A 14,185-nucleotide genomic window follows, 5' to 3' on the forward strand; every position below is an offset into this window, starting at 1 on the left:
ATATATATAATATATTATATATATATTATATTATTTGTTATTGTTATTGTCTATTGTGAGCGAACTGTTGTGCTGAATTTCCCCCAGGGATCAATAAAGTACTTTCTATTCTATTCTATACTGAAAACATATCTTGTACCTTTTAAGTGCAATGACAAAGTTAAATTCCATTCCATTAATGCAAAACTGTGTTATGGAAAAAAAGGGTGGGAAAGACAGACCAATACAGCAACAAACTTACAATTCGTACTGTTAGGGCTGAGCGATTTATCGAGTTTGTAAGATGTATCGATATATTTTTAAACAAGATATGAAGTAAAAAAACATCGTACAATCGATATAATTTATTTCACGTTAAAATGACCGAACCACTTATTTGTTGTGTTCCTTGTTCTTCCCCGCTTCCCACCCCCTCTCACAATCCATGGGCTACTAAAACCCTCCCCTTCCTCCTTTCAAGACGTGCAAGCACGTATAAGAACATCCATGATTGGTTGGTTGTTTACTATGCCGAGTTACGATTGGTTGACATTAAGGCAAAACATTAGGGACAGGCCAATCAGAGTCATCGAACCAGGAAGGGAAATCACAACAGACATCCCAAATGACGACAAGAGAGTTGCAGAAGAGAAGAGGGAATGTTCAAGCGGGCGATATATATATTAAAAAAACTAGTGGAAGATGGCAGAGGGATTCTCTTTAGATTTTTCTTTTAGCGATGCAGACGACGTCCAGGAAACCCATAATGTGTCTACTTGGCCATATTTGGACAAATGTATGCATCTGGATAAAACATTAATTTGAGTTGTGTACCATGTAAGCCCAAATCAAAAGTGAAGTGATGTGAATTATATTTATATAGCGCTTTTCTCAAGTGACTCAAAGCGCTTTACATTGTGAAACCCAATAGCTAAGTTACATTTTTAAACCAGTGTGGGTGGCACTGGGAGCAGGTGAGTAAAGTGTCTTGCCCAAGGACACAACGGCAGTGACTAAAAGGCAGAAGTGGGGATCGAACCTGGAACCCTCAAGTTGCTGGCATGGGCACTCTACCAACCGCCCCTATAAAACTGTTTGAGTTGCCAACAATTGTATGCCGAAGTGAGGAAGATCATAGCTGCACAATTAAGTCACTTTACTTGGCGCTGACCAGAACTGTACATGTGTAACAGTCCATTACATCGTCCACTGAGAATTAAAAAGTGCCTGCAAATTTATTTTTTATCTGAGTTTGATACATTTTGTATTGTTTGCACAGCTGTGTTATTTAATTTACGTAGAAATAATATATTTCTCTTTTATTAATGTTATATCATTCTGTACTACTAAAACAGTTAATTTTATGTGCTGTTAATACCCATCTTGACTAACTGGGTTAATAAAAGTGCCACTGACTGTTTACAGTACAGTTGTCATTCACTTCAATTTCAGTGAATTTCGCTCAAAATGAATATCTTTATATGTATACTTTGACCAGAAAATATATCGAGATATATTATTGAATTTAAGTAAAAATATATCGAGATATACTTTTTCGTCCATATCGCCCAGCCCAATGTACTGTGTCTTCTTGTCTTTTCCCACCTTTTCCCGTAACACTGTTTTGTATAAACGTTACTGACATGGATTGAGGCGATGGGACAATGTTAGCTTGTTATTTCTGGCGTTTTGACAAAATCTACAAAAGCAGTTTTCTACGTCACAGGAATTTTTTTTCCCAATTAAATGATGCAGACAAAGTTGGAAAAAAAAGATTAATGAGCAGAACAAACAAACATAATCTAATAGTAAATTCCTTACCTCTGCCCGCCTGTGTGAACCTTGCGTCAGAAATCTTGCAGTTGTCTTCATAGTCTGCGTCAGGAGATACCCGGTATTGTTTGACCCTTCTGTGTTTTCCGTAAAAATTGTACTTCCGTTTGAGGCTCCATCGCAGACCCAGGAAGTGCGCCCACTGGGCCCGCTGCCGCCAGTTCTTCCAGTTCTGGCTGAGCCGGAATCCAATGCCGCCATGAAGTCTTAAACGGTGGCGGGAGCGCCTCATAGTGCCGAACCCATTGTGGCGGGACTGGAAGTGGCGTCCTCCTGTCCTATCCTGGGAAAATGCCTCATCCACAAGCAGGGTGTCATCATCTTGCGTCTGTGACGGTGCAAAGTTCGGGTATTGGGTGGACTGGGAGGGAAAGTCTGGGAAGTTCGATTCAGCAACAGCCGCTTGCTCTCCGTCATACTCTTCTTCTTCCGCCACGTTATCTTCCCAACAATCCCCCTCAAACTCAATGGCGCTGCCTACGTTCAGTTTGGGGTGGTCTTCATCGACACCTATAGCCTCGAGCCAGCCGATCCTCTCCTCTTTCGCCTCTTCTTCTTCCTCCTCTTCCCCCTCCTCCTCCTCAACAAACTCTCCCCGCCACACCTTTTCCTTCTGGCCCAGCCGGAGGTGCATCGGGTTGGGAATGCTGTGGTCCGAAACTGGGACGATGAGGTGGTCTCCTGGGATGCCACCTACAAGGCAGAGAAAGGGCGCATTCATTTTAATTGTACATTTAAATAACTTGAATATGAAATATTAAATAATAAAATGCATTACGATAACTTCCTTAGTCTTGAATTACCTTGCAATTAAGGCAAATATAAAAATATATATTTAACAATTTTTAAAAAGTACAAAAATATATATTTGTTGTTTTTTCTCAGAAAACATCTCATTAGACCTCGGTCGATAACACATTTTGCATAACAATATATTGACCTACAAATTATTGCCGATAATTGTCAACATTATTTTGAGGACCAAATTAACCACGGGTGTATTGATATTACATAATATTAATGTAGGTTAGTTCTTGTAAACCTTAACATTGTAGTTGGGATGCCACTATTAAATATCCAAGTTACATAAAAAAACAAAATAAAATATACTGTTAGCTAAATTTTGCACTTGAAGAAAAATCATGACCAAAAGCAATAAAATAGGTTCGGTCTCGTTAAGGAGGGGCTGGGGGACCCTCAAATAAAGTTAGCGTGACCTAAATTATCACAGTTATTATTGCGGAATTGTTAAATGTGCTCAAAAAGTATTTACACTCAGCAAAATCTTTGAACCAAGTTGTATTTTTCTTTTTGTAAATAAAATAAATAGACACGCAATATACTTTCTTGGCAGAGAAAACAAACATTTTGTTCAGGCTTTATAAAAGCCATATTATTATTATAATTTGTGTGTTTGAATAGGTTTATGTTCTTCCATTATAATTTGTCAACGTTTGAGAATTGTTTTTATAAATACAAATTGGGTAGGAGTGTAATGATTGACTGATATATCGATTTATATTCCTAAATTTTAACAATATCAAAATGTTCTCGGCAAGTTTTCCTTTCGGAAGATAGATATTGATCCAACAGTGTTTTAAAAGGGAATCGATTGATTTTATCGATACTAGTAAAAAGGAAAACAATGGATTTAAGAACGACTGACTTTATATGAAGTTTATCACTTTTAAAAATAAGGACGATATATGTTAAGTCTATTTAAAAAAAAATGGCAAATAGCTACGGTGGCCGAGAAAGGTCATAAACAAACGCCACAGGACAATATCAATAATTACAACACAAAAACTTTCAGCTACAGCACGATTGCAAAAGCCACAAAGACAAACGACAATACAAAAATATAAAACTGCAACACAAATGTAAGCCACAAAAGACACAACAGAAGTGACGGCGGAGCAAATTACGTTGACGCAGACTTGGGAAACACAAGAAGTCATTTCATCAGAAACAAATAAGTACAGGAGGGGGAAGAAGGAGGCAAAGTAAATTAGGAAGCTAGGGGCCAACACCATCAACAGGGATGAGGGAGCATACATGCCTCCACACATCTGGGGCACTGTCATCCATGGCGGACGCCAGGACAGAGAACAGATGTTGAACTTTATTTAGCAGGTAAAGCTCCTCTTAAAATGTTGCTTAATGTAGTTTCATTGAACATTGCTTGAATGATGAAAATGTGAGCAGAAAGTGTTTCTTCTATATTGTTAATTTAACCTAAAGTGTTGTTTGCACTTTATTCAAATAAGATGTGAATGGCCATTAATTGTTTACTTGCTTGTTTGTATCCATAATTCATTTATACCTAATTCCCTCACAAGAAATAACAGGAATATAGGAAACTTCACCTGCAGTGTCCAGTATCCAGTATTTTTTATACAGTCACGCTGATTGATTTTCTTTTTACCAGTGTGTCTATCTACCACCACTACTGTTTTCTGTTTATTTTTTACTGACTGTGGCAGGACACCTCTGCCTCTGTTTCACTTTATGTTGCTGGTAAATAATATGGTTGTAGTAGTAGGCTAAAGTTAAATTATTTAGTATGCACTAATTAAAGGGGCAGAGCTTTAAGAGACATTTTAGCTTTTATATTTTTATAAGATATATTTTTTGTAAGAACCACAATTAATAAATATATTTCAGTGAATAACTTATTGTTCAAATCTGTATATAAATATGTACATAAAGTGTTGTAATTATATTGTAAAATGGATGGATGGATGGATGGATGGATGGATGGACGTTTAAAACAAAACTGTTATTATTAATTAGTAAGTATACATTTTTTGAGACTTTTTAGAGAAAATCATATCATTGCAGTAAATTATGCAAATTACTCGATGATGTCATGGTGACCACGCCCATAGCCACGCCAATAGCCACGCCCCCACCGCCACAGGTATCTTGGCAGTTTATGGGAAACACTGTTTTACTATCGATTTGTTTTCATGTTCGCATTTACGCTAGCTGGCAAGTTAACGCTAGTCAGCCCATAAATGTATCAATGTGTGGTTACTAATAATTTCAATTTAATACAGTAATACTAATCGCAGGGAGTTTACTGCGGTCATCATGATTACAGTTTATGTGCATGTAGTTCAAACGCCCACAGCTGCTGAAATGGGATACAAAGAGTGACCGCTCTTGCAGGACACAAAAACGCATGCACATAGCGGTTATCAAGGCTGGAAAAGTTATCAATTTCATTTTAAATTTATCGTTCAATTAACTGACCTATCAATTATTGGCTCAGGTCTACAGCTCAATAAACTGAAGAGATGTGTCATCTATTACAGACTCCACATGCAAAAAAAAAATCAGGCACTGAGCAGTTTATTTTAGTGTGGTGTGCAACGATAATACCAACATGGTACACCACCCTCATAAGGATTCTGTTCCACATCCAAGACAGTCTCTACTCCTACAAGACTGAAATCTTGCATGAACAAACATGATCACTAACTAAATAGATAAAAAAATATACAGCAACCACTGTAGAAAAACAGGCAATCGAGAAGAGGACATACAAAGGGAGGAAATGATGGAAATGACGGTAGTGGTTTCGTGACATTTCATGTGTGTAAATCACTTAGAGTGAGAGGCAGGGGGAAATTCAAGGCACTTGAGCACGAACTATAAGTTGTAAAAGTTAAAAGGGTCTCATTGCAACTTGCTTAAAGTAAAAAAAAAAAGGATATGACGTATTTTCCGGACTATTAGGCGCACTTAAAATCCATCTTTTTTCTCAAAACTTGACAATGCGCCTTATAACCAACCCGGTGCGCCTAATGTAAGGAATAATTCTGGTTTTGCTTACCAACCTCGAAGCTATTTTATTTGGTACATGGTGTAATGATAAGTGTGACCATTAGATGGCAGTCAAACATAAGAGATGCATGTAGACTGCAATACAATGACAGTCACACATAAGAGATACGTGTAAACTGCAATATGACTCAAGTAAACACCAACATTTTATATGTTCCATTGAAAATATAGAACATTCCACACGGAGCTCAAAACTCTATCAAAATGTTTTAGTAGGACTTTGGTAAGCTATCCATTCCATGGATTGTACTGTGCTTCAACATACGAGTATTATTGTGGTGTGTGTATAAGGTAAGACATATTACCTGGCGTTTTGTATCGCAATATTACGCAAAAGCAACTTTTCTTACCTTCTGGTACCTGTTGATCTTTATTTGGGATCTGCATTAAGTTCGACACCGTAGACAATAAGCTTCTTCTTTTTCTCCATCTTCTTGTTATGGGACATTCATCCTCCGCTGTTGCCATTTCTAATATAAAGTAGTGTAAAATTCTTACTTATATCTGCCATTAAAGCTCTAAAACATACCGGTCTAGTGAGTTAACATTATTCACCCAAGGAACCGGAGTCTGACGGTTTTTCACGGGACACATTTCCGGCAGATGAGGAGATGCTGTTCCGTTATTGATTGAAGTAAAGTCTGAATGTCATTAAAACAGTTAGCTTCATCTTTTGACATTTCTTCCACTCCCGTCCTTGCACGCTACACAGCTACAACAAAGATGACGGGTAGAAGACGCCACGTAAATAAGACCCCCACAAAACAGAAACAGAAAGCGGCTAGAAGATGATTTGTAAAACAATCTATGCAACATTTTGACCAAAGAACCACCATTACATGTTATGTACACCACAAGGAAATGTTTTCAATTCTGAAAATAATAATAATAATAATATGACTCCTTTTAATGCGCCCTGCATATGAAAAAAGATCGAAAATAGACCATTCATCGGCAGTGCACCTTATACTCCGGTGCGCCCTGTGGTCCGGAAAATACTGTGACAAGAACCCCGACGAGCTTATGTTACCATTAGTGGTTTACAAGCACATATTTGACACTTTAAAAAGAAAATAGAAAATCTTTTTTCACAAATACTAAACATATTGAATACAAATTATTAGACTGCCATAAAAAATGGATGGCATTCCAAAACTTATAGTGCACACGCACTTACCCGCAGATTGCGAGCACATATACACATGCAGTCTCAAAGTTGGTCTAAAAATATGAGGGGCCGCGAGGGACATTATTCAGAATTACCTCTTACTGTACATACACTACTGAAACGCTCTCACACAAACAACTGAAATGTTTTTTTGTACAGCGCTTTTCTCTAGAAACTCAAAGCCCTTTACATAGTGATACCCATTATCTACATCTTTAAGGTACATTTAAAGCACTTGGAGCGGGTGGGTAAAGTGTCTTGCCAAAAAGACACAGCGGTGGTGACTAGAATGGCAAAAGCGGGGATCAGCACGGCCGCTTCGCCAACCCAGCCACGCTGCTCCATATATTGAGTACCATAGTTTCCGGACCATAGGGCGCACTGCCGATGTATGGTCTATTTTTGATATATAAGGCGCACCAGATTATAGGGGGCATTAAAGGGGTCATATTATTTTTTTCTAAATGGAAAACACTTTCTTGTGGTCTACATAACATGTAATGGTGGTTCTTTGGTTAAAATGTTGCATAAAATATGTTTTAGAGATCATCAAGCCGCTTTCTGACAGTCGCTTCAGGATGCAGCGTTTTGTGGGCGGTCTTATTTACGTGGCTCACCTTCGGCAGCGTCTTCTCACCGTCATCTTTGTTGTAACGGTGTAGCGTGCAAGGACGGGAGTGGAAGAAGTGTCAAAAGATGGAGCTAACTGTTTTAATGACATTCAGACTTTACTTAAATCGATAATGGAGCAGAATCTTCTCATCCGGAAACAACAACGGTCGGACGGCTTTTCACAGGACACATTTCCGGAAATGTGTCCCGTGAAAAACCGTCCGACCGGAACTCTCTAAAAACTTAAGTTCCTTAGGTGAATAATGTGAACTCACTACATCGGTATGTTTTAGCGCTTTCATGGAGAGTTTACTGACAGATATAAGTAAGAACTTTACACTACTTTATATTAGAAATGGCAACAGCGGAGGATGAATGTCCCATAACAAGAAGATAGAGAAAATGGACTACGGAGTTGGCACAGACTACAAAGGTGGTCGTGCGCAAATGTTCCGTATTTATGCAGATCCCAAATACAGATCAGCAGGTACCAGAAGGTAAGAAAAGTTGCTTTTGCATATTGCGAGACAAAACGGCAGGTAATATGTCTTACCTTATACACACACCATAATTAATACTCGCATGTTGAAGCACAGTACAATCCATCAAGCGGTGCGGCTTCATACCTTACCAAAGTCATACTAAAACATTTTGATAGATTTTTGAGCGCCGTCTGTAATGTTCTATATTTTCAATGGAACATGTAAAATGTTGGTGTTATTTACTTGAGTCATAATGCAGTCTACACGCATCTCTTGTGTGTGTGACTGCCTTTATATTGCAGTCTACTCATACACTATATTGCCAAAAGTATGTGGCCACCTGCCTTGACTCACATATGAACTTGAAGTGCCATCCCATTCCTAACTCATAGGGTTCAATATGATGTCGGTCCACTTTTTGCAGTTATTACAGCTTCAACTCTTCTGGGAAGGCTGTCTACAAGGTTGCGGAGTGTGTTTATAGAATTTTCAACCACTCTTCCAAAAGTGCATTGATGAGGTCACAGGTCGAGAAGGCTTGGCTCTCGGTGTCCGTTGTAATTCATCCCAAAGGTGTTCTATCGGGTTCAGGTCAGGACTCTGTACAGGCCAGTCAAGTTCATCCACACCAGACTCTCATTCATGTCTTTATAGACCTTGCTTTGTCCCGCTCCAAACTGTTCCCACAAGGTTGGGAGCATGGAATTGTCCAAAATGTTTTGGTATCCTGGAGCATTCAAAGTTCATTTCAATGGAACTAAGGGGCTAAGCCCAACTCCTGAAAAACAACCCCACACCATAATTCCTCCTCCACCAAATTTCACACCCGGCACAATGCAGTCTGAAATGTAGCGTTCTCCTGGCAACCTCCAAACCAAGACTCGTCCATCAGATTGCCAGATGGAAAAGCGTGCTTCATCACTCCAGAGAAGGTGTCTCCAATGCTCTAGAGTCCAGTGGTGACGTGCTTTACACCACTGCATCCGCCGCTTTGCATTGGATGTATGGCTTAGATTCAGCTGCTCGGCCATGGAAACCCATTCCATGAAGCTCTCTGCATACTGTACGTGGGCTAATTGGAAGGTCACATGAAGTTTGGAGCTCTGTAGCAACTGACTGTGCGAAAAGTCTTTGCACTATGCGCTTCAGCATCCGCTGAGCCCTCTCTGTCAGTTTACTTGGCCTACCACTTGGTGGCTGAGTTGCTGTTGTTCCCAAACTCTTCCATTTTCTTATAATAAAGCCGACAGTTGACTTTGGAATATTTAGGAGCTAGGAAATTTCACGGCTGGATTTGTTGCACAGGTGGCATCCTATGACAGTTCCACGCTGGAAATCACTGAGCTCCTGAGAGCAGCCCATTCTTTCACAGATGTTGGTAGAAACAGTCTCCATGCCTAAGTTCTTGATTTTATACACCTGTGGCTGGGCCAAGTGATTAGGACACCAGATTTTCATCATTTGGATGGGTGGTCAAATACTTTTGGCAATATAGATTATCTCTTATGTTTGACTGCCATCTGCTGGTCACACTTATCATTACACCATGTACTAAATAAAATAGCTACGAGGTCGGTAAGCAAAATCAGAATTATTCCTTACATTAGGCGCACCGGGTTATAAGGCGCACTGTCGAGTTTTAAGAAAAAAAAAGATTTTAAGTGCGCCTTATCGTCCGGAAAATATGGTAGATTATGTTTTACAAACCTTCTTCATGCCGCTTGTCTGTCTATTCAGAATGTGCCGTCTGTTGGGCGGTCTTATTTATGTGCCGAAGCCCTCTTTCAGGCCAAGCCCCCTTCGACTGCATCTCCAACCCATCAGCCATGTTGTAGTTTTTCGGAGATTCCATATTGAGTCTATTGACAGCTATAAATTAGAACTACATGCGGAGGATTTAATAATGCATGTGCATATTACGAGCAAGTCTGACCTACGAGAAGAGGATAGAGAAAAATAAGGAACTCATTGATAACTTTGACCTGCAACCGAATAAAAATGTCGGACTCGTGCAAAGCTCTTCGGGGTAAACCTTTATCATAAATGGAGATATCCACTGACGTGACCAAGGCAAAATATCTCACTAAAGTGTTAAATTCTAAATGGCGCGTTTGGAGAAAATTTGGAAGAAGGCAAGACTGTTTTATAAATATCTCCGCCATGCCTCTACGCTTGGATTGAAATTTTTGGGGACTTTATGGGACTCTCAGATGGTTAAGTCCCAACAGATAAGACAAGTTGGTTTTGCATAATTAGACCCCATTAAGGGAAATTAATCTGATAAAATATGAATAAATATACAGTACAGGACCAAAGTTTGGACACACCTTCTCATTTCAATGAGGTTTTTATTTTCATGACTGTTTATATTGTAGATTGTCACTGAAGGCATCAAAACTATGACACCTGCGAAGTGAAAACCATTTCAGGTGACTACCTCTCGAAGCTCATCGGGAGAATGCCAAGAGTGTGCAAAACAGTAATCAGCTGTGGCTATTTTGAAGAAACTAGAATCTTTCTGTGTGGAGTTTGCATGTTCTCCCCGTGACTGCGTGGGTTCCCTCCGGGTACTCCGGCTTCCTCCCACCTCCAAAGACATGCACCTGGGGATAGGTTGATTGGCAACACTAAATTGGCCCTAGTGTGGGAATGTGAGTGTGAATGTTGTCTGTCTATCTGTGTTGGCCCTGCGATGAGATGGTGACTTGTCCAGGGTGTACCCCGCCTTCCGCCCGATTGTAGCTGAGATAGGCTCCAGCGTCCCCCGCGACCCCGAAGGGAATAAGCGGTAGAAAATGGATGGATGGATGGATAGAATATAAAACATGTTTTCAGTTATTTCACCTTTTTTTGTTAAGTACATAACTCCACATGTGTTCATTTATAGTTTTGATGCCTTCGGTGACAATCTACAATGTAAATAGTCATGAAAATAAAGAAAACGCATTGAATGAGAAGGTGTGTCCAAACTTTTGGCTTGTACTGTATAAAGAAACTATGTTTGAAATGAAAAGTCTGCGTAACAAAAATAAATTCAGAAGGAAGCAAAAACGAGGCTTCTATTTGAGACTTTTTATAATGCTTTCTCAAACACAGGTGTCCAACCAGGTAACTACCCCACCAAAATCTCTTTTCATGGCCCCTTGAACACCGCAACATCTTCTAGAGTCATATACGTACATATCACTATATGATCCATTATGAATTCCCCGTTAAGACAAAATAAAATAGCGTACCTCCTCCAGTATCGTCCTGGCCGACAGCGGTCAGACCCAGATCTCCCTGCCAGCGGTTCTGGGTCAGGCTACCGCCACTATCTCGCATTCTCCACGGACACCCTGCAACCTGCGCCAGCGCGTCACCTAAAACACAACATGACCACCGAATTGACGTTAAAAAGTGGCTTTGGAGCAATCAAAGCTGCTCACACGGTCACTGAGGTGGGCACTATGTTTGTTTGACATGTCAACCTAATGTGTATTATATTTACGCATCAGAACATTTTGTTATAAACTTTGAGGTGTGTCTGTTAAAATTATGGTTGTTTTTACAAATTAAAGATTAAAGTACCAATGATTGTCACACACACTAAATGTGGTGAAATTTGTCCTCTGCATTTGTCCCATCCCCTTGGGGAGCAGTGGGCAGCAGCGGCGCCGCGCCCGGGAATCATTTTGGTGATTTAACCCCCAACTCCAACCCTTTGTTGCCGAGTGCCAAGCAGGGAGGTTATGGGTCCCATTTTTATAGTCTTTGGTATGACTGATGACAGATGTGAACAAGAGCATGTATTGTCTGTGTTATGATGTAAATGATAGGTGTCAATGAAAGGGCATTTTATGACTTTTCTTAATTTGATTACATGCCATAGTATAATTTTAATCTTATAATTTTATTGCATGATTTTTGTATCCCTTTAATTTAGGTAGCCAGGGACTGCAGATGGAAGTTAGCTATTTAGCTATAATCTGTTGCATAACATATCTGTCTTTGAGCTTAATGTCTCAGTGCATTGTCCCGTCAAATAAAGACTAAACTAAACACATTAGTGATGGTTTTACCTTAAACTGTTTCTATACTATTGTGTTATCATTCATCAACAGCTAGGTAAAGCACTACACCCTTATGATCTATAACACATGCTAGGCTACGTCAATAACATACTATTATAGCTTCGTTAGCATAGTCTATACGAGTGGTCCCCAACCACCGGCGCCGATCCGTGACGCATTTGCAACCGGGCCGCACAGAGACATTAAATAATTTATAACAAACCGCATTTTCTACTACTTAACTTTGGCCAGTCCCACCAGACACACCAATAAGCTTGTTCATTGATGTATTATAAACCTCCTAATAGGAAGTTGCCATTTGCTATATTTGTTACATGGGACAATGCACATTAATAAACATATAATATGTAAAGGTTTCAAATCTTGGGACGGTATAGCTCGGTTGGTAGAGCGGCCGTGCCAGCAACTTGAGGGTTGCAGGTTCGATCCCCGCTTCCGCCATCCTAGTCACTGCCGTTGTGTCCTTGGGCAAGATACTTTACCCACCTGCTCCCAGTGCCACCCACACTGGTTTAAATGTAACTTAGATATTGGGTTTCACAATGTAAAGCGCTTTGAGTCACTTGAGAAAAAGCGCTATATAAATGTAATTCACTTCACTTCAAATCGTAGCCAACACTTAGGTTCCATCTGCAGTGCGCGGCAGGTTAATGACCTAAGATCAGGGCAGATCAGGAATAAAGTGACCATAGGACCTCATGTGCATGAGGCAGATGGAGAAGTGCGAAATTGTTGCATATAATAATTGTGCTGAAGGAAATAAATACCCATCTCCTTTGGCCTAGTAAGTTAAAGTGCTGGAATTATTGCACATAATTCCTATTACACAAGCAGTTAGCAATAACGGATATATTTGCACATGTAAAATCGGACCAAAAAAGCTATCATTAGTGTATTTATGTATGAAATATTGCACAAAATATGAATACATAACTTTTAGAAATCTATTGGAACTAATGTCAAGTATTTCTAGCTTTCTTATACTGTATATCCATGCTCTTGTCCTTAAAGGTGATGTATCACCTATAACCCATCAGATACTAAAGCCAAAACAAAGCCTACTACTAACAAAAATGAGCAAAAAAGTCTATGGAGAGCTTTTTTGCAAAGGGAAAAGGCCAGGGGCTCACACTAATTGAATGTTATGGTGAGTTTTTTCATGTATTCATTCTCCATGCACTTATTCTTACATGTGGAAGGCCGGTCAAAGAAAATAATGCCTACATTCAACCGGTCCCTTGTGCAAAAAAGGTTGGGGACCCCTGGTCTATACCATTAACTCTGATTCTAGCAGGCTAACGGCAGATTATTATCAAAAAACTAACATTTGTAAACGTCAGCTAACTCGAGTTGTCTTGACAAAATTGGTGCAGTTCAGCTCAATTTGTTGGTTTTCTGACATGGACTTGTTTCTTTATCAATGTCCACACGTTTAAGTCAGGACTTTGGGAAGGCCTTTCTAAAACCTTAATTCTAGCCTGATTTAGCCATGACATCACAAGGACAAAGATAAGACCTTCTGGAGGAAAGTTCTGCAGTCAAATGAAACAAAAATGTAGCTGTTTTGCCACAATACCCAGCAATATGTTTGGTGGAGAAAAGTTGAGGCCTTTAATCCCAGGAACACCATGCCCACCGTCGAGCATGGTGGTGGTAGTATTATGCTCTGGGCCTGTTTTGCTGCCAATGGAACTGGTGCTTCACAGAGAGTAAATGGGACAATCAAAAAGGAGGGTTACCTCCAAATTCTTCAAGACAATCTAAAATCATCAGCCCGGAGGTTGGGTCTTGGGCGCAATTGGGTGTTCCAACAGGACAATGACCCCAAACACATGTCAAAAGTGGTAAAGGAATGGCTAAATCAGGCTAGAATTTAGGTTTTAGAATTACCTTCCCAAAGTCCTGACTTAAACGTGTGGACAATGCTGAAGAAACAAGGCCATATCAGAAAACCAACACATTTAGCTGAACTGCACCAATTTTGTCAAGAGTGGTCAAAAATTTAACCAGACGCTTGTGGATGGCTACCAAAAGCGCCTTATTGCAGTGAAACTTGCCAAGGGACATTTAACCAAATATTAACATTGCTGTATGTATACTTTTGACCCAGCAGATTTGGTCAAATTTTCAGTAGACCCATAATAAATTCATAAAAGAACCAAACTTCATTAATGTTTTTTGTGACCAAC

At 39.7% G+C, this 14,185-nt stretch overlaps 1 protein-coding gene across 1 annotated transcript in view; it reads right to left on the bottom strand.

Moving 5' to 3' along the window:
- LOC133662310 (sentrin-specific protease 3-like) overlaps positions 1-14,185 on the bottom strand; it is a 50,295-nt gene that overhangs the window by 33,138 nt on the left and 2,972 nt on the right. The window contains exons 2-3 of the mRNA XM_062066199.1: positions 11,160-11,285; positions 1,801-2,505 (exon numbers count right to left, since the gene is read on the bottom strand). Of these exons, the coding sequence (XP_061922183.1) occupies positions 1,801-2,505; positions 11,160-11,247 (793 nt within the window). The 5' untranslated portion in view covers positions 11,248-11,285. The remainder of the gene's footprint in view (positions 1-1,800; positions 2,506-11,159; positions 11,286-14,185) is intronic.

This window comes from Entelurus aequoreus, linkage group LG12 (assembly GCF_033978785.1).
Source record: "Entelurus aequoreus isolate RoL-2023_Sb linkage group LG12, RoL_Eaeq_v1.1, whole genome shotgun sequence".
NCBI lineage: Eukaryota > Metazoa > Chordata > Actinopteri > Syngnathiformes > Syngnathidae > Entelurus > Entelurus aequoreus.